At 46.8% G+C, this 23775-nt stretch overlaps 1 protein-coding gene across 6 annotated transcripts in view; it reads right to left on the bottom strand.

Moving 5' to 3' along the window:
• Nucleotides 1–7898: 7898 nt before the first annotated feature.
• DOCK8 (dedicator of cytokinesis 8) overlaps nucleotides 7899–23775 on the bottom strand; it is a 216811-nt gene continuing 200934 nt past the window's right edge. For all 6 annotated transcript variants that reach the window (XM_064290563.1, XM_064290562.1, XM_064290567.1 and 3 more), the window contains 4 exons: nucleotides 22082–22225; nucleotides 20691–20797; nucleotides 10597–10767; nucleotides 7899–10186 (listed from right to left, as the gene is read on the bottom strand). In XM_064290563.1, coding sequence (XP_064146633.1) covers nucleotides 10126–10186; nucleotides 10597–10767; nucleotides 20691–20797; nucleotides 22082–22225 — 483 coding nt within the window. In that variant the 3' untranslated portion in view covers nucleotides 7899–10125. The remainder of the gene's footprint in view (nucleotides 10187–10596; nucleotides 10768–20690; nucleotides 20798–22081; nucleotides 22226–23775) is intronic.

Raw genomic sequence — 23775 nt, 5'->3', positions numbered from 1 at the left:
TTCCGTTTCACTCCAGGTACACGTTTAGCCGCCATTTCTGGGTTCCCAGGATTCCATGAGTGGTATAAACAATTAACACACTCAGCTGCTAACCGAAACGCTGGAGATTCTGGCCCACACAGAGGTACCTAGAAAGAAAGGCCTGGCAACCCACTTCAGAAAAACCAGCCATTGAAAACCCTATAGTTCTAGTCTGACACACACAGGGTCACCATGAGTCAGAGTCAACTTGACAGCAAGTGGTACCGGTCTGGGTTCCCAACTGGAGGGGCCCAGGAAAGGGATTTTAGAACTATATCCACCTGCCATACAGAGCTTTAGTGGGTTTTACTTGATTCCCAGGAGTTCCTGAATGGTGCAAACAGTTAAGTGCTCAACTACTAGCTGAAAGTTTGCCAGTTCAACCCACCCAGAGGCACCTCACAGGAAAGGCCTGGTGATCTGCTTCTGAAAGGTCACAGCCTTGAAAACCCTATGGAGCGGTTCTGTGCACACTCGGGGCACCATGAGGTGGAATCGGCTCTATGGTCACTAACAACAACAACCACAATTTGATTCCCGCTTCAACTCCTTTTCCTGCAGCTTCACAACTCTTGGGAGAAGCTTCGCCCCAGCTTGCCGGAATCTCTGGGCTCCTGCTGTGCAAAGCCTCAGTTTCCCTGATTGCCAGCCGCTCGCTGATGATAGGCTGAAAGCAGAGAGCACTGCAGGGAACCCCGTGACCTGGAACCCCATTTAACTGTGGTGCTGCCTGAGGTAACCCTCGCTCAATTCTTGGTGGAATGGGGTCATTGGGTTTCTTAATAGTTGGGACCCTTGCAGGAGCGGAATAACCAGAGGCTTGCACTGAGCAAGGCACCCAACCCAGCCCAGTGCCGTCGAGTCGGTTCCGACTCATAGCGACCCTATAGGACAGAGTAGAACTGCCCCATAGAGTTTCCAAGGAGTGCCTGGCGGATTCAAACTGCTGACCCTTAACCACTATGCCACCAGGGTTTCCGAGCAAGGCACACAAGGGCTTAATTGTATTTACTTGCTAATCTGTGGTGAGCAATTTCACACAGGTTTCACCACATCTTTAACGAAGTAGTGGGCTACAGGTGAAATTGTGCAGTGCAGATTGGTGGGAAGGCACAATTGGGCCCACATGTACCTTGCTTATTGGGTGATCCGGCCCTGGATCCATACAATCCTCTTTAGAAACTTTTTCTTAATATGCACCTAGAGACGTTCACCTCCTGGGTACTAAGTTGGAGCCAATGGAGTGCAGCAGGCAGGCTGCAGACAAACCTGGCTTCTACACGAGCAACGTCAGCTTCCTTACAGTAACTCTGCAATGGCTGCCCTGTCCTCTCTTTCTTCCTATTAACCGGGAGGAGCCTAGTGGCACAGTGGTTAAGAGCTCAGCTGCTAACTAAAAGGTCGGCAGTTAGAATCCACCAGAAGAAAGAAAGAGCGACTCATGGCTATTTCACCGTGAAAAACCCGACGCTCAGCGAGGTAGAGACCAGGCAAATTAGAGGGCTGGAGGATGGGAGAAAAAGAGACCGAGGACCAGAGGCTTTGAGCAGTTAGAGTCTTCTTCATTATCTCGCTAATGTCACTGATAATCCTGTTGGATGACAGAACAATTTATTTACCCATGCCATGTTCTCTCATTGCATAAAGGAGCTGAGCAGAGATGGGGTGGAGGAGCTGGTTTCTGAATCCTAATCTTTGGAGCTATGCTGTTACTGTTGTTAGTTGCTGTCCACTTGGCTCCGACTCATAGAGACCCCTCGTACAACAGAATGAAACACTGCCCGATCCCGTGCCGTCTTCACCATCCTTGGTATGCTCAAGTCCATTGTTACCACCACTGTGTATTCCAACCCAGGGGGCTCTCTGCCAGCACAGTATTAGTTAGTACTCAGTTGTGATCCATAGATGGAGCCCTCGTGGCATAGCGGTTAAAGCATTCGACTGCTCACCAAAAGGTCGAAACCACCAGCGGCTCCATGTGAGAAAGATTTGGCAGTCTGCTTCTGTAAAGATTTACAGCCTTGGAAATCCTATAGGGTCACTATGAGCTGGAATCCACTCAATGGCAGTGGTTTGGTTTGGGTTGATCCATAGGGTTTTCTCTTGCTGATTTTCAGACGTAGATTGCCAGGCCTTTCTTCCTAGTGTGTCTTAGTCTAGAAGCTCCATCAAAACCTGTTCACCATGGGTGACCCTGCTGGTATCTGAAATACTGCTGGCATAGCTTTCAGCATCATAGCAACATGCAAGCCACCACAGGACAACACACTGACAGATGGATGGTGGTTCAGAGCTATCCCAGCAGTCGAGACAATTCTGACTCATGGTGATCCCATGTGTTGCAGAATAGGACTGTGCTCTGCAGGGTTTTCAAGGCTGTGACCTTTTGGATGCAGATTACCAGCCCTTTCTTCTGAGGCACATCTGAGTGAATATGAACATCCAACCTTTAAAGCAGTCAAGCGTTCTACCATTTAACCCCTTAAAAATTGCTTCCTTATCCTTGCTACTGCAGTGGTTAATATTGGCAGTCCAAATCCACCAGGCGCTCCTTGGAAACCCTATGTGGCAATTCTACTCTGTCCTATAGGGTTGTTGTGAACGGGAATCAGCTTGATGGCAACGGGTTTGGTTTGGTTTTGTCCTTGTACCAGTGATTTGCAATCTTCCGATTTGTGGGAAAAATAGTAAAAGTGAAGCCATGGAGCTGTCAAGTGATACCACAAAAATCACCATCAATGTAGGAGCAGAACTGGGTTCAGAAGCACCATTCCAGGGGAGCCATGAGGACCCCAGGATCAGGGAATGTGGACCGCTCTCCAGGTGTTTTCAACCAAGGCTATGCATCGCTTCCTCCACTCATCTCATGGCTGGACATCTACTGATCATCAGAGAGCTTGCTGTTCAATCAGGCTCCATGAAGCTGGGTTTAAGATTACAGAGAAGAGGAAGACTTACTACAAATAGCATGGCTCAAGGGAAAGTAGCAGAAAAAGGGGAAATCCTCTTAATTCTGGCCAACGCCCTGGTAATAGGCAAAGTCAACAGTGAATGGAAAGCCGTTCTTCTGGAGCCAATTGATCCTAGTAGCCTATCCACCATTGTAAAAATGATAACCAGTTGCTGGCAGGTCAACTCTGACTCACAGAGACCCCACGTGTGTCAGAGTAGGACTGTGCTCCATACGTACACCATGACTGATTTTTCAGAAACTTGATCATCAGGGCTTTCTTCCAAGGTACCTATAGGTGGACTCGAACCGCCAACATTTCAGTTAGGAACTGAATGCTTAACCATTTGCACCACCTAGGGACTCCTACCCTCTGTTAGGTGCTGCTCTTACCTCAGAGGTGCAGGAACGGAATAGTCCGGCATGAAGTGTCACCGATGGCCACCTTCACTCATTACTTTTGTCATTTACAAACATTCCTTGAGTACCTGCTGTGAGTCAGGCACTGGGGAGACAATGATGAGCAAGAGACAGTCCTGACACCTGACTTTTCCCTCTCAGCCCAATGTTCTTCATTTCCTGTTATCCTCTCTCGTCTCCCGCCGCCACTCCCCCTTCAGCTCTATAGTTGTGACTCCTGATCATTGGCTCCATTTCTGGCAGGACATTCTAGAAGATGAATTACTGGTTCAACAAGGACACCCCTCCCTGCATCTATTCCTGTCCCCACCCCAAGCCATGGCCTTTTCAATCATCTCGTATGCATGTACAGCCAGACAAAGAAAAAGGAAGACAGAGGAAGAATGGATGCATTCCAACTGCGATGCTGGCAAAGAATATTGGAATATACCATGGACTGCTAAAAGAAAGAACGTATCAGTCTTAGAAGAAATACAACCAGAATGCTCCTTAGAAGCGAGGATGGCAAGACTTCAGCTTGCTTACTTTGGACACGTCATCAGGAAAGACTAACTGCTAGAAAAGGACATCATATTTGGTAGAGGGTCAGTGGCAATGAGGGGAAACCCTCAATGAGATGGATCAACACAATAGCCACAACAATGAGCTCAAAGATACCAAGTATCATGGAGATGGCCGAGGACTGGGCAATGTTTCCTTCTGTTGTATGTGGGGTCTCCGTGAGCCAGAGCCAGCTCAGTAGCATCTAACAGAAAACTCCTCCTTCATATACTGCATGTCCTCCTCTAGGGAGGGTCCTGCCAGGCCAGTTGTCGAGAACATTCTATTCCATAAGCTGTAATCCTGGTCTCCACTCTTCTGAAGGCAGGCTGCTTTAAAGCCAGCTGCCTTGCAGTGAGGCCAGTGGTTAGCTTCCTTTCCCCTTTCTTCCTGGTTCCCTGATTAACCTCTAGTCCCCTACCCTCAACCATGTGGTTTGAGTGATATCAATCCCACATCTAGCTCCAGGGGAGAACCCTGATTGGCACGAAGCTCTCCAATCAGTGTGCACCCAATGAGTTCCACTAGGAACACTGGGAGACCTTCTCTTCTTTGTGGGACTTGGTGGTGCGAGGGTGTGACACTGAGGTCTGCCTTTGCCTTGAAGGGAGAGCCTTGAATTTCCATGGACCACTATGGAAAGTCTGAAGACAGAACCAACCAAAAGAAGTAGAGATGAAACTGGGCCCAGGATATTATTGTGTGCATCCTGAATCAAACTGGCCCTGAGCCAGCACTACCTCGGGATGGTTCTGTTAAGTGATCCAATAAACTCTATCACTGCCTCCCGAAATACCAACCTGAGTTTGGGTTTCTGTCACTCACAAAACATTCCCAGCTGAGACCTGCCCTTAGGCTAGTACTTCCCAAGTGGTATGCCCTGGTGCACCAGTGTGCTGGGTTATAGATATTCCGTGATGTTGACCACCCGTCCCTCTAGGAAGGACTGGGGCAGCCAGGGTGGTTATCTCCAGCAGCAGATAGCCTTGTCCACTTACCCCAGTCAGATAACAAAAACACAAATTTTTAGCACATACCCATGTGAATGGTTAAACACTCAACTACCAGCTGAAAGGCTATTGTTTTGAGTTCATCCAGAGGCACCTCGGAAGACAGGCCTGGCAATCTGCTTCTGAAAGGTCATAGCCTTGAAAACCCTGTGGAATACAGTTCTCTGCACACATGGGGTCATCATGAGTTGGAGTTCGACTTGACGGCAACTAACAACAACATGGTGTTTTTAAAATGTCCAAAAGTTCTTTGACACTCCTCTGTTCAAAATGTAGAGCCTATTTCCCCTCCCCTTCAATGTGGGCTGGATGAGGTGACCCCCTTGTACAAAACAGAATATGGTGGACATGGGAGTGTATGGCCTCTGAGGCTAGGTCAGGAACTATACTGCCACCTCTTTGGATCACCCCCGCTAGGAGAGGTCAGCTGCCTCCCCTTGAGGGAACTCAAGCAGTCTGGGGAGAAGCCCACATGGAGAGAAACTGAGGTCTCCCATCAATGGCCAGCATCAACTTTCCAGCCATGTAAATGAACCACCTGATTCCAAGATCCTCCAGCCCCAGTCATGCCCTCAGACAGCTGCAGCTCTGGCTAGCATCTTGACTGCAGCCCCATAAAATGCCTTGTTACGGATTGAATTGTGTCCCCCCAAAATGTGTGTCAACTTGGCTAGGCCGTGATTCTCAGTATTGTGTGGTGGTCTACCATTTTGTCATCTGATGTGATGTTCCCATGTGTTGTAGATCCTACCTCTACGGTGTTAATGAGTTGGGATTAGTGGCAGTTATGTTAATGAGGCAGGACTCAATCTACAAGATCAGGTTTTGTCTTAAGCCAATCTCTTTTGAGATACAAAAGAGAGAAATGAGCAGAGAGACAGGGGGACCTCGTACCACCAAGAAAGTAGTGCCAGAAGCAGAGCGCATCCTTTGGACCTGGGGTCACTGAGCTGAGAAGCTCCTAATCCAGGAGAAGATTGATGACAAGGACCTTCCCCCAGAGCTGACAGAGAAAGCCTTTCCCTGGAGCTGGCACCCTGAATCCAGTCTTCTAGCCTCCTAGACTGTGAGAGAATAAATTTCTGTTTGTTAAAGCCACCCACTTGTGGTATTTCTGTTATAACAGCACTAGATAGCTAAGACCTCAAGTCCGACCACCCAGCTAAGAAACCGGGTAAGATAACAAATGTTTATCGCCTTTTTAAGATGCTGAGTTTTGGGGTAATTTGTTATGCAGCAGTAGATGTATTTACACCCATGATATAAAAAAGATTGGGAAACGTTGCCTTGAGCCCAAGAAAGAAGACATGGGACACTTGTGGACTTGCCCGGCATTCTGGAAATGTACTAGAGCCTTTAGTTTTTTTGTTGTTTGTTTTTTGTAAAACGGTACTTAAACAATGGTAGCTTTACAACATTTGGGATCACAAGCACTTAAAAATACATTCAAAGGAAAGCAAAGATTCCCTGTCTTTGGAAACATACTTGCAGTTGCAATTACCAATGGCTTTTCTAAAAGGTTTTTTTTTTTCAAATAAATCTATTGTCGTCGGAAGCATCCCTTACAGAATAGGATGATGGCATTTCGGACAACGTGTGGCATGGAAGCCCCATCAGATCTGTGTAGCATACCCACGTTCCGTTTTCCTGAGATGTTAGGAGACAGAGTGGCGGTCATGACCTCGTGGAAGGTGAGTCATGGAGCTCATCAGAAGGGTCCCTTCTATAAGCTATGGTAGAAGGGGTTTCCAAAGTCAAGTCAAGATGGCTATTATGGCCTATAAGTTGCTGTCATTTTCAGGAGACAAAAGCCTTCATTTGCTTTACCCTTGTTGTTGTTGTTAGGTGCCTTCAAGTCAGTTCCGACTCACAGCGACCCTATGTACAACAGAATGAAACACTGCCCGGTCCTGCACCATCCTCACAATTGTCATTATGCCTAAGTCCATTGTGGCTGCCGCTGTATCAATCCATCTCATTGAGGGTTTTCCTTAGGAATGTGTAAAATGCTTCCTTCCTCACCCCATATTTAAAATACAAAATCAGATGACCAATGCCCAAGATCTTTGCTCGTGTCATTATTTAAACAAGTGCAGCAATGCCCCCACTTTATAACTATTACTTAAAGAACGGGCCCTTGGGTGGCGCATATGGTTTGCATCCTGGACTATTAACCTAAAGCTTGGCAGATCAAACCCGTCCAGCAGTGCCATGGAAGAAAGACCTGGCAATCTGATTCCATAAAGATTATAGCTTAGCAAACCCCATGGAGCAGTTCTACTTTGTCACATGGGGTCAACATGAATTGGAATTGACTGCTGGGCAACAGATGCTTAAAGGACACCTAAACTACGTGGAATTGAGGAAAGAGTGGGGGTGGGGTGGGGTGGTGTTAGCCCAGAGAGCGTAAGAGCAGCCAAAGTCAATATTGACTCGTCCGTACTCCCCAATGCCATGAACTTCCTTCCTAGGCAAGCCCACGGGCTCTCACTGAGACCCTGTCATTCTTGCTTTATTTAGATACCCTCCCTCCTACTTTGGTTATCTATATGCTGAGCCAACAGATCACAGGCATCAAGTCTGAAAATCCGGAACCTTCTGGAACTGCTCTATCCAATATGATAGTCCCTAGGCATATGTGGCTATTGAGCACTTGAAATGTGGCCAGTTCCCATGGAGATGTGCTGTGTACGTGTAAAATACCAGATTCCGAAGACTTAGTATAAAAAAAGAATGTAAGATGTCTCATTAATAATTATTATGTTGGTTACATGTGGAAATAATATTATATATATATATTGGGTTAAATAAAATATATTATTAAAAGTAATTTTACCTATTTCTTTTTACTAGAAAATTTCAAATTGAGTACGTGGCTTGCATTTTCGTTCTGTCGAATGGCGATGTTGTAGAAGCAGGCAGACGCACCTTCCATTCATTTACACTTCATTCAATCATTTGCTCATGCAGCAGATATTTATTGTCTTCTGTGTGCTGGGAGCCCCGACGGTGCAGTGGTTAAGGGCTACGGCTGCTAACCAAAAGGTCTGCAGTTTGAATCCACCAGCCGCTCCTTGGAAACCCTATGGGTCAGTTCTACTCTGTCCTATAGGGTTGCTATGAGCCAGAATTGACTTGACAGCAATGGATTTTCTGTGTGTTGAGCACTGGGCTAAGGGACAGGAACATGACAATGAACACGGTTCTTCACTTAAGCAGCAAGCGGCACCCACCGTGGTATAAGAGAGAAAACAAAAAAATAACACAAAAACAAAAAAGTACCACCAGGGATCTAAACATAGGGGACATTTAATCAGGAACATTTTAGATCATTTTTTTTGGTCATGAGGGTTTATAGCCAGACTTACACAGCTTAAAAACCAAACCACCCCAGTTGCCACCCAGTCAATTCCAACCCATGGCAACCCCATGTGGGTCAGAGTAGAACTGTGCTCCATAGGGTTTTCAATGGTTGGTTTTTTAGAAGGGATAGCCAGGCCTTTCTTCCAAGGCACCTCTGGTGGGCTCAAAACACCAACTCTTCAGTTAGCAGCCGAGCACTTAACCATTTGTACCACCCAGGGACTTCTACATAACTCAGAGCCCCTTCTGTTTTCAGGCAGAATATAGTTAGGTGTTGACAATGACAGGCATCCCTGAGTCACTCAGAAAAGGTTCCTTTCTATGGGCTCTGCTCTGCTCTGTCTTGTGTTACGGACACACACATATGAACTGAGAGGCACTGGCGGGCAGCAACAATGTTTTATGACCACATGTCTCAGACAGTATATCCCACACAGAAGGTGCTTAATACATATGAAAATACACGTGGAATAAAATTTTGCTCTGTCTGCTCATTTAATCAGTTAAATGTATAATGTATTTTAGAAAGAGTTCTTCCCCCAATGACTAAAAAAAGGCACTGAAACTAGTAAGCTTTGGTTACTTTTTAAAAAATGCCCTCTTTCAAGAATATAAATTCATGCATACCTGATGCCATAAACAAACAAACAAAAAAAAAGCTCTGTAATGTCCAAACTACATTCTCCCTCGTGGCCACAAAGACTAATTACTGAACAAGAGGAGCAGTCTAGAAAACACTCTTTGACCAAGGCCATGATTATGCCTCTTTCCTCTCTGAAGTGATTTTAAAAAAAAAAGTTACGAGTTCTAAAAAAAAAAAAAAATCAGTCAAAAGGGGAAACGTTTTGTTTGTAATTCTTATTACATTGTTAGTATAAGTCAAGATAGTCATATTAAAAATATATAATTTAATTCTCAAATAATAACTTCGTTCATCTGTTTTCTGAAATATGTTGTCCAAAAAGAATGCAAAGCTGGATATCATTTTGTACATAGGCAGACACTCGGCACAGTGTTCTGAAAAGAAAGCAGAGATATTATCCTTTCATAGAACAAACCTGGTCCCAGAGTGGGCGGAAAAAAGGGAGAGTGAGTGAGAGCGAGCGCGTGAAAAGAAAAAACGCAAAGCACTGGGAACTGATTCAATTTAAGTGATTGCAACATCCACAAGCTTTGGCTGAGGGCTCAGAGTACCATGTGTCTCCGAAGTCAATGTTTCTGGTGTGTTGCTCTATAAACACACATGCATTTAACTTAACAATAAAGCAAAAATAACCATGCAACGAGTCCACCATTACCAAAAGGGTAAGAACCCTGCAGGTAACGAATGTACCCCTAAACTTGTAGCCATCAGGAGTTTTAGATTTCTAGTGTAGCCCTCTTGTCCTCTCACAAGTGTATGGAAAATGTTGCCCCTCCCTCAAGCTCCTTCTTCCTTCCCTGAAAGAGGGGATGAGTGAGTTCATTTGGAATAAGTTGGTGGGCCAATTTTCCAATTTTTGCCTAGGCAATTTATCTTGTAAGTCCCAATCCAAGCCAGAGGAAGTCATCTTGCCATGCAGATGGTGAGTGACCACTTAGCAGGATAAGCCACTTAGGCCCCATGTGGTACAACCTTGTGAAAACATGTTTTAATAAATACACAGGCACCCTCAATCCAGTATGGCCCACTTCGGGTCAAAGTCCATTGGGTCTAATTCCCGTGGTCCCATAGACCCCAAAGCTCTCAGACTTGGTTTTAGGGAGCTTGCGGGCTGTCCTGGGTGGAAATGTCCTATCTCTCCAGGGCCCCAGCGCCTCCAAGGGTGAAGATGGCTTTTCTTAGCTGTCCTGTGACAACTGGGTCTCACATTTCCTGAAACTGGATCTGTGGAAGGAGTCTCTGAAACGAAGAAGAGGGAGAGAGAAAAAGAAAACAAAAACAAAAGCAGAGGTGAGTAAGATCAGTGAGCCTTTTACAGAGAAGGAGAGAGAGGAAAAATCACCCACCAGGAGAAGAAATCAGTCATAGAGGAAAAGAGGGAAGGGGCTGGGACCCCCTCGCGGATGCCAGGAACAACACAGGCGGCCATCTACCCTGGGAAGACTGCTGGCAGGGGGCCAACGCACAGGGGTCCCCACGCGGTCATGGGCAGGTGCCGGGGGATCACACTCTGGCTGTGGCTCTGATTCCAAGTGCCCGCTCCCACCCTGGAGGGTCTGCAGATGACAGTACAGCTAGGTATTCCCTGATTACGGGCCCCACGTGCTCACTCTCTGTCCCTAGGAAGACACCCCCCTGCCTGCTCTTACCTCTTTTGACTCTCCACTCGGAATATCGGCTTGTAGAGCTCTGGAATTTTCCGCTCCATCATGGGCCTGAGGTTCTCTCTCAGCTTGCTGTAGTTCTTTTTGAGTTCCTGCTGATACTCCCTCTGGTCGGCAGTGATGAGGCGCTTGTTTTTCTCCACGGCCTCACCACATCTGAGTTAAAAATATAAGGGTGGGGGCAAAACACGGATTCATTTCAAATGTGTTTGTCAGAAGTTTGGAGATAATGATACGTCTATTCTTAAGTAGGAGCCCTGGTGGTTGAAGTGGTTAAGAGCCCGGTTTCAATCTACCAGCCACTCCTTGGAAACCCTGTGGGGCAGTTCTATGGGTTTTATTCTTGAGTAAGCATTCAGCTGCTAACTAAAAGTTGGCGGTTCGAAACCACCCAGTAGCTCTGCGGAAGAAAGGCCTGGCAATCTGCTCCTGTAAAGATTATACCCTAGAAAACCCTATGGGGTGGTTCTACTCTGTCACGTGGGGTCGCTATGAGTTGGAGCTGATTTGACAGCACCCAACAACAACAACAACACTCGTGAGTACCTCTGAGAGTGTTTCCAAAGCTGGTAACAATCAGGATGACCTGTGAGGCTTTTCAAACTACAGCTTTCTGGGCCCCATCCCAGATGTCAGAATCTCTGAGGGTCAGCGCCCATGAATCTCTGTTTTTGAACAGTTTCCCAGGGAACATCAATGCCTAACTAGCCAGAACTGAGAACTTCTGGCTTAGTATGCAGCAGGCAGAGTTTTACACGTCTTATTATCTGTGGTGAATAACGCTGACTATACCACGCACTGCCAGAAGAATGAACAAACCAGTCTTAGAAGAAATACAACCAGAAAGTTCCTTAGAAATGAGGATGGTGAGACTTCGACTCACTTATTTTGGATACGTCATCCTACCCATTGCTGTCGATTCCATCTCATAGTGACCCCATAGGGTTTCCAAGGCTGTAAATCTGTACAGAAGCAGACTGACGTATCGTTCTTCTCTGGGGCCACTGGTGGTTTCAAAGTGCCAACCTTTCGGTTAGCAGTGGAATGCTTTAACCACTGCGCCACCAGGGCTCCAGGACACGTCTTCAGGGGAGACCAACCACTAGAGAAGGATGTCATGGTTGGTGAAGTAGAGGGTCAGCGAAAACGAGGGAAACCTTCCATGAGACGGCTTGACACAGGAGCTGCAACCACACGCTCGAACATATCAAAGATTATGAAGACGGCCCAGGACGGGGCAATGTCTTCTTCTGTTGCCATACGTAAGGTCGCCATGAGTCGGAATCGATTTGACAACAACAAATCTTTATAACAACCCTGCAAAGTCTATTTCTATCTTAGTTTTATCTCTGTTGAAGGAGCCCTGGTGTAAGTGCTTGGCTGCCCACTGAAAGGCTGGCCTTGAAAACCATCAGGTGCTCTGCGGTAGAAAGATGTGGCAGTCTGCTTCCATAATGATCACAGCTTTGGAAACCCTATAGGGCAGGTCTACTCTGTCCTGTAGGGCAGCTAGGAGTCAGAATTGACTCAATACCATGAGGTTTTTGTTTGGTTTTGTCTCTGTCGCTCAGAAGTGTTAAGTCGCTTGCCTAAGGTAACACTGTGAGGAAGCAGTGCGTCTTAGATTCAAACCCAGGTCATGCAGATTAGGGCCTGTTGTTCTTACAAACAGCTCGCTGTGATTTAGGGCCAACATGGTAGATGGAGCAGATGCCACTCAGCTCCCTCCCGCTACATCCACGTGGGAGCGCTGGGAAAGCACAGCAACCACTTGCTAGGAGAGAAAGCGAGACCCCCCCCCCAGGTGCCAGGAAGGAAGAGAACAATCAAGGCCAGAGTGATAGCAGGTGTTGATACCATGACAGTGGCCACTTGTTATTGCTGTGGCTGGGTGCCATCAAGTGGGCTCCAACTCATAGTGACCCCATGTACAACAGAGCCCTGCCTGGTCCTGCACCACCCTCATGGTCCTTGCTGTGCCTGAGCCCATCGTTGCTGCCACTGTGTCAATCCATCTCGTTGAGGGTCTTCTTCTTTTCGCTGACCCTCACTTTACCAGCATGATGTCCTTCCCCAGGGACAGGTCGCTCCTGACGACATGTCCAAAGTATGTGGGATGACTGCATGTAGGTCCCAGAGGCTGGTGGAGGGGTCTCAGTGCCCACAGAGGAGCAGTGATGTAGCCTTGGGAAGGGCAGAGTATGGTCTGGTCCATGTTACCGACATATTAGTCAGAGTCTTTTAAAGCTGCCCCATCTATGCAAGGGACCTAGGAAAATGCCGTACATCGTCCAGACAGGTGAGTGGAAGCCTGAGGCCATTAATGAGAAAATCGCCTTGAGAAACTGAAGTTCTGAGCCTGCACCACACGCGGATGTGAGTTACACATTCACCAGATTTTATGCAAATAACGAGCACCTTCTAGGTTCGTTTGCCAGCGGCTCACTCCTTCCCCCTGCAAGGTATTTTCATAAGTGCTGCTGTGCCAAAAAAGTGGCGAAGGCACGCGTTACTTGCATAAAGTACGGTATATCCCCCTATGGGTGCTACTTAGGACAGCAGAGGTTCAGTAGTAGAATTCTTGGCTGTCCTATGAGAGACTGGGGTTCGAGTCCTGGTCAGTGCACCTCAAACGCAGCCACCACCTGTCTGTCCGCGGAGGTTTTCCTGTGGCCGTGACGCTGAACAGGTTTCAGTGGAGCTTCTGGATTGAGACAGAGTGAAAAGGAAGGCCTGGCAATCTACTTCTGAGAAATCACCCAGTGAAAACCCCGTGGATCACAATGGTCCAATCCCATTGTACAAGGGGTCGCCATGAGTCAGGGGCCAATTTGATGGCAGCTAACAACAACAACATTGTAGCTACTCCAAGGTGGGAAATAAACTTAAAAATCAGTCTAAGATTATTGAAATTCCTGGGTTCACACAGAAACAATTGTAAAGTTGCTTTGTAGGAACATTTTTTGAATCAGGGCACTCAGGTCTCCTATAGAAGCACCAAACTCCACCAAAGATAAGCTCACAACAACCATGACGACAAAATTACAAACCACGCAAGGAAGCCAACCACCATGAGGGAGAGCCAACAGTTGCAAAAAGCAGAACAATCAGTCTGATAAAAATTAGAGACAATAGAGCAATGAAAAAAAACCCAAGTTAATAAAGAGATAAAAAGAAGGCATAAAATCTATTAGAACAGGACAGTATGAAAAAAGAGGCCAGGAAAATTTGAAAACAAATCAAATAGAACTTCTAGAAATAAAAAATGTAGTCACTGAAATAAAGAGCCTTGGTGGTATAATGGTTAAGTGCTTAGCTGCTTACAGAAAGCCACCCAAGTCTCTCCGAACTCAGAGGGTAGGATTGGTGGTAGGGGCAAAAAAAAAAAAAAAAAAAAAAATCCATACTACCCACCAAAAATTCAACAACACGCTAAACAATTCGGCATGCTTCCATTAATGAAAACACATGGTATCAACACAAATTTCAGAGCAGAAAAAGTTAGGCCTTGAAAGGGTTAAAGACAAAGAGACAATCTTTAAACCTCATTGTGACTTTGTGGTTTGTGGGCCCTGAGACCTAATATTTTCATAGGCTTCCACTCAGTGTGTGGTGAATCTCCAAGAAGAAAATCATGTTCTTAAAAGACCATGAAGTCTTGCCTTTTATTTTACACCGTTCTACCCAAGGGAACTTACAAGTCAACAAACCTTAAAAAGAGCAATAAAATGGCTGAAATTAGGCTGACAGGCAGTAAGTAATAATTCTGTCATCTGTCAAACTATAAGATGCTGGTGATCAATGTGGTTTGAATTGTTTTCCTGGTGCCTGATTTGGGTTAAGTCATGGAGATTCCAGGCCTCGTTACCAAATCCAATTACCACTGAACACTTTCAGCGAAGAAGGGCATGTGGCTGTGGGGCAGGCGAAAGGTGCCTGGCCAAGGCAAAATTAACCCTCTGGCCTCAGCTCGTCATGGAATGAATCTTCACCATGGAATTAATCTGCTGTAGATAGAGGACTTGATTTAACTCACCCAGAAGCCAGAAGGACTCACTTAACTGGATTCTCACCTGTCTTTTAAGTCTGACATTAAACCAGTTGCCATCAAGTTGGCTCTGACTCACGGCAACCCCATGAGTTGAACTGAGCTCCACAGAGTTTTCAGTGGCTAATTTTTTAGGAAGTAGATTGCCTGGCATTTCTTCCAAGGCACCTCTGGTGTCTCTGACACACACGGGTCGCCATGAGTCAAAGTTGACTTGACAGAAACTGATTGGTTAATTCATCTCCAGCCCCAGCACCCCTCCCTGCATGGTGCCCCTTCCCCAAAGCCACAGAGCACTGACACGCTGTGAGGACCAAGATCCGACCAAGGGGGTGGGGGTGGAGCAAGGTAGGGGAGGACAGAGTCCCACTGCAGCAGAAGTGGATTTTATAACGCAGGTGAGATGGGAGGAAGGAGGGGCCCAGGTGTCTGCATGTGCCTGGGGGTGGTGTGTGTGTATGTGGTATCTGTACCTGTGTGTGGTGTGTGTGTATGTGGTGTGTGTATGGTATGTGTGTAGTGTGTGTGTGTGGTGTGTGCATGGTGTAGATGTGGTATGGGCATGTGTGTGGTATATGTATGTGTATATATGATGTGTGTGTGGTGTGTATGTGTGGGGTGCATGTATGGTGTTGTGTGTGTGTATGGGTATATGCATGTACACCCATAAATCCTCACAACTGGACCAATAAGCAACATCATGATAAATGGAGAAAATACTGAAGTGGTCAAGGATTTCATTTTACTTGGCTCCATGATCACCCCATGGAGGCAGCAGTCAGGAAAGCAAACAATGCGTTGCATTGGGCAAATCTGCTGCAAAAGACCTCTTTAGAGTGTTGAAAAGCAAAGATGTCACTTTGAGGACTAAGGTGTGCCTGACCCAAAACAGTGTTTTCAATCCCCTTATATGCGTGTGAAAGCTGAACAATGAAAAAGGAAGACAGAAGAATTGACACCTTTGAATTATGGTGTTAGTGAAGAATATCGAACATACCATGGCCTGCCAAAAGAATGAACAAATCTGTCTTGGAAGAAGTACAACCAGAACGCTCCTTAGAAGCAAGGATGGATAGGCTTCATCTCCTGTACTTTGGACATGTTATCAGGAGAGATTAGTCCCTGGAGAAGGACATCATGCTTCGTAAAGTGGAGGGTCAGTGAAAAAGAGAAGACCCTCAGGGAGATGGATTGACACAGTGACTACACAAATGGGCTCAAGCGTAACAGCGTTCATGAGGATGGTGCAGGAATGGGCAGTGTTTTGTTCTGTTGTACATAGGGTCGCTATGCGTCGGAGTTGACTCGATGGCACCCAACAACACATATGGTGTGTGCGTGTGTACGGGTTTGTGTATGTGTGGCTTGTGTGTGGTATGGGTATGTGTATGTATGGTGTACGAACTATATGTGTGAGGTGTGTATGTATGGTGTGTACGTGGTGTGTATGTGTGTGTGGGTGTGTGTGTGTGGTATGTGTATGGAGTGTGTAATGTGTATGGGTGGTGCTCTACTTAGTGCTCAGTTTTCTGCCCAGCATCCTTGGCCCCCTAACACAAGGTTCTGTGACCCTGGCAAAATGACAAAGGTCACATGTCCCCACTGTTGACCTGCTCTTGAGAAACCCCTCATGAAATTTAAGGCCTAAGCAGGCTTTGTTCTCAGATCTCTTTCCACACACTGCTTCTCTCAGGTGACACATGTTTGTCTTTCCTTTGGCCACTTTGGGCAAGTCCCCTCTCCTTCCTCTTTCCAGACCCCAACTTCAGCTTACGACCACCACTGCTCGACACCCTGTGTTCAACTCCATGGCCATGTAGGCAGCAGAGCCCTCTTCCGTTGTATCTTCCCTGCAAGGGGACCTGCACAGGTGCCATGGAGCCCTGCTGTCTTTTATTAAAATATAAAAGTGTGTTTTACAATCACATATTCTTTATAGAAACAAGAAATTTCAGAGAAGATGAAGGAAATTTAGAAACAGATTGTGGTACCTAAAATGGTCTGGTGCTTTGGGGTGCAGGGGAGGGAAACAGGGCCTTGTACCTTCCCATCTTGGCTTTGGAAACCCTGAGGTGTTTTTTCTTATTGCAGGAAAAGGCAGGAGGGACTGAGGTCCCAACTTGGCAACCTCCTGAGAGCTGCAGGGCTGTCTGTGTGCATGTGTGGTGGCTGCCAGGTTCTTTAAGGCCGCTGCGGCTGAGTCAGGAAGGTGCTACTGGGGGCGGAACCCTGGCCGCCGTGTCCCTGGCAAGCGTGCAACGCCACTATTAGTGGTCACCATCAGAAGGCTCACTCCTGTCACCTCGGGAATGGGCTTACTGACCTGCAGCCCAAGTAGAACTCACTAAGGGAGAGGCTGAGAGCTTGTCCCCCCAAACGCTGTCCAGCTCTGCTGTCTGAAGGCAGCATCAGGAGGAAAAAAAGAACTGGTGCAAACAACTTGACCAAGCAGTTGTTCTTTCCATTAAAAAGCTGCAAGGGCAGGAGGGTGGGAACGGTCGCACAACGTGAAGAATGCAGTCAATGCCACGGAATTGTACATGTAGAAATGGCTGAATTGGCGTATGTTCTGCTGTGTGTATCTTCAACAACGACGACAAAAGTAAATTACTTTTTTCAATAAAAGGGAAAAAGGAAAAAAAAGAAAAAGTTGCAAGGTGCTGACTGAACCCGAGACGCAATGAAGCAGTGGGAGAGGGAAGCTTTCCTCACTTGCCACTTGTACGGAGGTATACTTTTCACACCATAAAATCCCCCCTTTTTAAGTGTACAGCTTGATGAGTTTTAGTGAAGTTAGACAGGCGTGCAGCCAGCACCACCATCTCCCCCATGATTGCTGATTTATGTGAGACGAAGTGGAAGGTAAGTGAGCCATGGAGGCCGGGAGCGGTACAAACAGTGAATGTTCTCGCCTACTAACCCAAAGATTGGAGGTTCGAGCCCACCCAGAGATGCCTTGGAAGAAAGGCCTGGTGAACCACCTCCGAAAAAATCAGCCACTGAAAACCCTATGGAGCAGTTCTCCTCTGACACACTGGGTTAGCCATGAGTTGGAACTGACGTGACAGCAAGGGGTTGGTGTTGGGTTTTGTATCTGTTCTGTTGTCAAGAGCAGGGCTCTTTGCTGTCCTATAACCTCTGTTGTACCTGGGTCACAGAGTGCCTAGGAGACCTCTTACAGGTCCCCTCAGAGGCCAAAGAGGTCAGGCCACTGCCAACTTTGGGAGCCTTCAATCAAAATTTTAAACGAAGATACGTGAAAAAGCAAATAGGTCTAAATAATTTCCCCAAATATTTTCAGCCCTCTGTTCTGGGCAAATGTTACTACTTACTGAAAAAAATCTAGCTTTGGTGTAATATCAGAACTGCTATCTAATACAGGAAGCCAGTCAAACACCCACACATGAGTAAACACAGTCTCTGTGTGTGCATGTCTCTGTATATACACACATACACAGGCAGACACACAGAGACACACACACCCATTCTACTGTGTATACACACACATACACAGGCAGACACACAGAGACACACACACCCATTCAACCACCAAGCAGCTGTGATTCCCTGCGGGGCAAAGTGTGCCTCCGCTAAACACCACCCCGCTACATACCTCTCACCAAAGCTGTCAGAGAAGAGATGTCCCTAACCTCACGCAAAACCAATATTATGGGATTGCATTGCGTCCCCCTCATCCCTCAAAATATGTGTGGGAATCCTAACCCCTGTATCTGTGGATGTGATTCCATTTGGAAAGAGAGTTTTCTCTGTTATGTTAGTAAGACCATATATATCAGTGTAGGGTGTGTCCTGAACCTACTTGCTCGTGAGTTATAAAGAGGGCAGATTAGACAAAGGAGAGGGCATAAACAGGGGAAGAGATAGGCCACGTAAAGACCACCAAGAACCGAGGAACGCTGGGGTTACAGAAGCTGAAAGAGAAGAATCTTCCCCCAGAGCTGACAGAAAGAGCGCCTTCCTCTAGAGCTGGTGCCCTGGATTCAGACTTCTCATCTTCTCAACGTCAGAAAGGAGCCCTGGTGATGCAATGGTTAAGTAGCTCAGCCGCTAACTGAAAGGTCAGTGGTTCAAACCGACCAGTGGCTGACGGGAGAAAAGACCTGGCGATCTGCTCCTGTAAAGACTGCAGCCTAGAAAACACTACGGGGCAGCTCTGTTCTGTCATGAAGGGTCACTATGAGTTGGAATCAACTCAACTGTACCCAACAACAAACTGTGAGAAAAAAAATGTCTGTTCATTAAAGCCACCCGCTTGGGGTATTTCTGTTACAGCAGCACTAGGAGACTAAGACAGTCTGCATTCTGATACGTTTTCACTAAACTTGGCAACCCTTACAGCTTTTATCTTCCTTCATCCCCATCTGCCAGGTGAGAACATCCCTATTCTTTATACGACACTCTAAGGTTCTGTTGTTGTTAGTTGTCATTGAGTTAATTCCAGATGAAACAAAATATGGGAGGGGGGTTTTCTAATGCCCGTTTCTCTCAGAGGTGAAATGCCACTATATCCTTCATAAACATTCTTTTTAGGACCCCAGGAACCCCGATATACCCGTCTGTATTACAATAACAGACTGTAAGATCTTGCCCAGAGACAAGATCTTGCCATTCATACCCGGGCTGAAAAGGGTGCTGGTGAAGGCCACTCCAACGCAGAGTTAAGGAGCAGAGAGGAGGCTTGTCTCACCCTGGGAACAGTGATAACGTGATACCTTTGTAAAAGCCTGGTTTTAGAATCTTGCCTTTCTCTCTCATCTTGAAGCTGCGTCTATTTTTACAGTCCTAAAAGTAAGTTATTATATGATATGGCAAATTACAAAGACTGCCAAGGCCAAGAACTTCCGGACAACTAATGCATCAGCGGGAGATCAGCCACGTCGATGAGGGTACGGGCTATCTGGGCTCAGAACATCTCGGCTTGCACTTGACTCTGCGGGTTACAGACTGTCTGACCTTAAGTTAAATCATCTCCCTTCTCTGAACTGCCAATTCCTCCTTTGAAAAATGAAAAAACAAAACAAAACCAACAAGCAAAAAACTGTTGCTATTGGGTCGACTCCAACTCACTGAGACCCCATATGTGTCAAAGTAGACTGTGCTCCATAGGGTTTTCGATGGCTGATTTTTTGCAAGTAGATAGCCAGGCCTTTCTTCAGATGTGCCTCTGGGTGGACTCGAACCTCCAACCTTTTGATGAGCAGCTGAGTGTGTTAACTGTTTGCACTATCCAGGGACTTTTCTAAGTGAGGATGACCATGATAATAACTCTTACAGTGTGACCGTGAGACACAAAACCAAACCAGACTCACTGCCACTGAGTTGATCCCGATTCATACTGACCCTACGGGACAGAGGAGAACTGCCCCGTAGAGTTTCCAAGGCTGTAATCGTTACGGAAGCAGACAGCCACATCTTTCTCCCACAGAGCAGGTGGTTGGTTTGAACTGCTGACCTTTCAGTCAGCAGCTGAGTGCTTAACCACTGCGCCACCGGGGCTCCTTCGTGAGGCACAGGAGAGATGATAAACACGACGACACTTTGCAGTTGAAGGTCAGTTACTTATTAGTAATACAAGTAGCTGGCTGTAATGCCTGGCGTCCCAAATTTTGGATGTACCTGAAGGGCTTGTGAAAGCAGAGACTACTGGGCCCTGCCCCCAGGCTTTCTGACTCAGTTGGACAGGGTTGAGACTCTGCCTTTCTAGCAAGTTCTTGGAGTCCCTGGGTGGTATAGACTGTTAACACACTCAGCTGCTATCCAAAAGGTTGGAAGTTCGAGTCCACCCAGGGGTGCCTGGAAAGAAAGGCCTGGCAACCTACTTCCAAACAATCAGCCATTGAAAACTCCATGGAGCACAGTTCTTCCCCGACACATGGGGTCACCACGGGTCGGTGAGTCGGTGTGGCCTCAAGGGCAGACAGTTCGGTCCCAGGTGATGCTGAAGCTCTGGCCCAGGGACCGTGTCTGAGAGCCACCGCCGTACGGGATGCCCAGCCATCTCCCGTCTTACCGCATGATGAACTCCTTAAAGCATAGCCTTAGCTTGTTGTGGTGTCGATAGAGTTTGGGGTCAGCTGGGATCTCGGCCAGGAACACTTGGGCCACTTCCAGGGGTCCCTGGTCGGAAAATAAAAAAAAAAAATACTGATACCGGAAGGAAAGTTAGATCATTTGGCAGAAAGTATTGGAGTGACTTCTTAGTTTGAACATTCAAGTCTGTAGTTGGTGTGATTAAAACAAGAAATCAAGGAAGGTCTTGGCTTTCTCAGGGAACTCTGAATTCTGAGGAGGAGTCTGGAGTTTTAGGAGAATACTTGGAAGTAAAAATGTATTTTCTCAGGGAAACACCACTACTCACAAGCTTTCCTTCATATATAAAGTTAAAACAACTGCACTAAAAGGTATGTGCTTTGAGTTGCTTCTCTAACGTGGGGATTGCCTTGATCCATCCATTCATATTTACCTGTCTAGCTGCCCTACTGAAGAACACCCGTTTGCATAATTCCTGACATAAGACAGAGAGAGGCGTCGGTATCTAAGCAGTCCAAGGCTGTGGGCTCACCAAATCTTCTATTTTCATCAAAGGACTGGGGTTTTACAGCAAAACCTTCCTCCTTTCTTTCGATTTGGAAAATAGTCATTTTCCCTCTCTGCTATTTCTGCTCCCCTGATGTTAAGTGGGCTCAGAATTCTTCTGGGGAAATTCAGTTGCGCTGAGCAAGCAAAGAGTCAGAGGCTCATTTAAATTCTGAGTGGGAATTTGTGGACAAGGGCTGGCCCGGAAATGAAACCAAAGAGGCCTCCTGGGCAGAGACTGCTGGGCTAGTTCCTCCAGCCACCTGAGAGTGGTTTTGTTCCTTACTGAGCTCGGCAGTTAGGATTCTGAGTCTGAGACCATCTAGCCTGGTCTAAAGGGGCCCAAGAAGCCTGGTCAGCTGAGGTCACATGGCTGACCACTCCTGCTTAGCAATCCCTGGCATGCTGGGATCATCTGGAAGTGACCTAGTGGCTGGGTGTTCTAGACCCTCTCTCCTAGACCCTTCTCTGCTACAGGCACGCTTAGGTTATTCTCAAGCTCTGCAACCCCTTTGTCTCCACTGGGTACGGATAAGCATTCCCCAGCAGGACCCCAGATCTACACCCTATTGCCAAGTCTGGTCCCAACATGAAGACTCCTCCAGGAAGACGGAGCTCCTGAGACCTGGTCCGCTCATCTCCAGGATTTCTATTCTGCCTCGAGTTGTTACATGAAGAAGAAGGAGCCAGTAGAAGTCTTCTAAATCTCACACAATCTAAGTGTAGGAGTGTCGTCTGCGTGCAGATTGGACTCTTCACCGACCCCAAGGAAGGTGTAGAAATTCCCTGATAACTACAATGACGAGGGTCAGAGGCTTTCCACACCTGGTTTACAGTTGTTCCCACTGAGCCTTGTAGCACCATCTGAAGCATCTTTGCGTCAGGGGGCTCCTGGTTAACGGCAACAGCTAACTGCAGGGTCTTCTTCTTCATATCTTCAATGGCGACTTCAATTGGTGTCAGCACAAACTGAACACAAAACACAAATGCAGGTGTCATGGTCCTGTCTCAGAAGCCATGGCCACACCTCGAGCTATGACCCAGAGGGCACCGGGATTTGAAGAAGCAGCTGAGGAAAGACTTTCAGAGTAATTCAAAATAACCAGAACAGGTTAAAGAGGCGGGAAGGGCCTAGTATTCCTTAGGAACTTACTAGGTTCCAGGAACTACACACACAGTTACCACTTACTCCCTTAAACAACCTCATGATTCTCCCCATTTTACAGTCAAAGGGGAATCTGTAAGGCTACGTTAGTTCCAAGGAGCCTGGGTGACTCGAGGTTGCTAACCCAGCGACTGGCAGTTTGAACCCACCCAGCAGCACCATGGAAGAAAAGGCCTGGCAAACTGCTTCCGGAAAGATGAACCAAAAAAGAAAAAAAAAAAAAGAAAGATCAAACCCATTGCCGTCGAGTCAATTCTGACTCATAGTGACCCTACAGGACAGAGTAGAACGGCCCCACAGGGTTTCCAAGGAGCGGCTGGTGGATTCTAACTGCTGACCTTTTGGTTAGCAGCTGTAGCTCTTAACCACTCCACCACCAGGGCTTCTCCATAAAGATTACAACCAAGAAAACCCTATGGAATAGTTGTACTCTCTAACACATGGGCCGCCAGGAATCGGGGGCTGAGTGGACAGCAGCTAACAAGTCCCCAAAAATGACACGGTTAATAAGTGGGAGGCCAGAATTTGATCCCATTTCTGTCTAAACTTAAAGCCGTACTCTTTTTAACCTGGTAGCGAGGTTTCCTTCTATTCTCAACGAGTGATAGGCTCACACCTGGGGGAGCTATGAGAAGGAAGGTACTGAATTCCCTACCGTAACCAACTTGTGGCATCCCTGGTGCCTTCTTCAACGCGACCTGCAGGTGAATTCCTAATAAACAGACTGTTCTGAAGGCTCCATCTGCTAGTTGCTAAGATCTGCTGGTTTGGGGTTGGGTCCTTCCTGAAGGATGGCCAAGAATAACAGATAGCCAAGAAAAGTTTTGCTAATACTTTTTGGGACCATGAGTTTATTTCTGCACTATGTATAGAATGCCTAAGTCTTAAAAGTCCAAAACAATAAGAGATAGAGCAGATACCTTCTTAACCAACCTCCTTGTACCTGGCTCCCTGGCCAGGTCTCCTTTACCCTCTGTGACAGTCACCCTCTGAGGCTGTTGGCTGCTGAACCCTCAGCTGGTGGGTTCCTCAGCATAAGCTCAGGCTTTTCTGCTCCTCCCCAATGAGGCGCAGATTCCCCAAGACCCATCGTATTGTTTACCAACCTGATTGTTCACCAACCTGATTGTTCACCAACCTGATCACGCCAGTTACACTTGTTATTTTAATGACCTAATCTAATTAAATCATGTGTCATCTGATGGACGCTGGGTGTGGGAAAAAAAAAGAATTGGTCCTATGAAAACCAAGCGGGATGTTTGGGCAGGACGTTATAAAGATTCCTGTTATATTAGGCATGAGTAAGACAACTGTAAAAGCCTGGGGAGGGGGGGACCATTAACATCTAGAAGGA

This window comes from Loxodonta africana, chromosome 9, assembly GCF_030014295.1.
Source record: "Loxodonta africana isolate mLoxAfr1 chromosome 9, mLoxAfr1.hap2, whole genome shotgun sequence".
Lineage (NCBI taxonomy): Eukaryota > Metazoa > Chordata > Mammalia > Proboscidea > Elephantidae > Loxodonta > Loxodonta africana.
The sequence above is the reverse complement of the archived record's forward strand: the minus strand, read 5'-3'. Positions and strand labels throughout refer to the sequence as shown.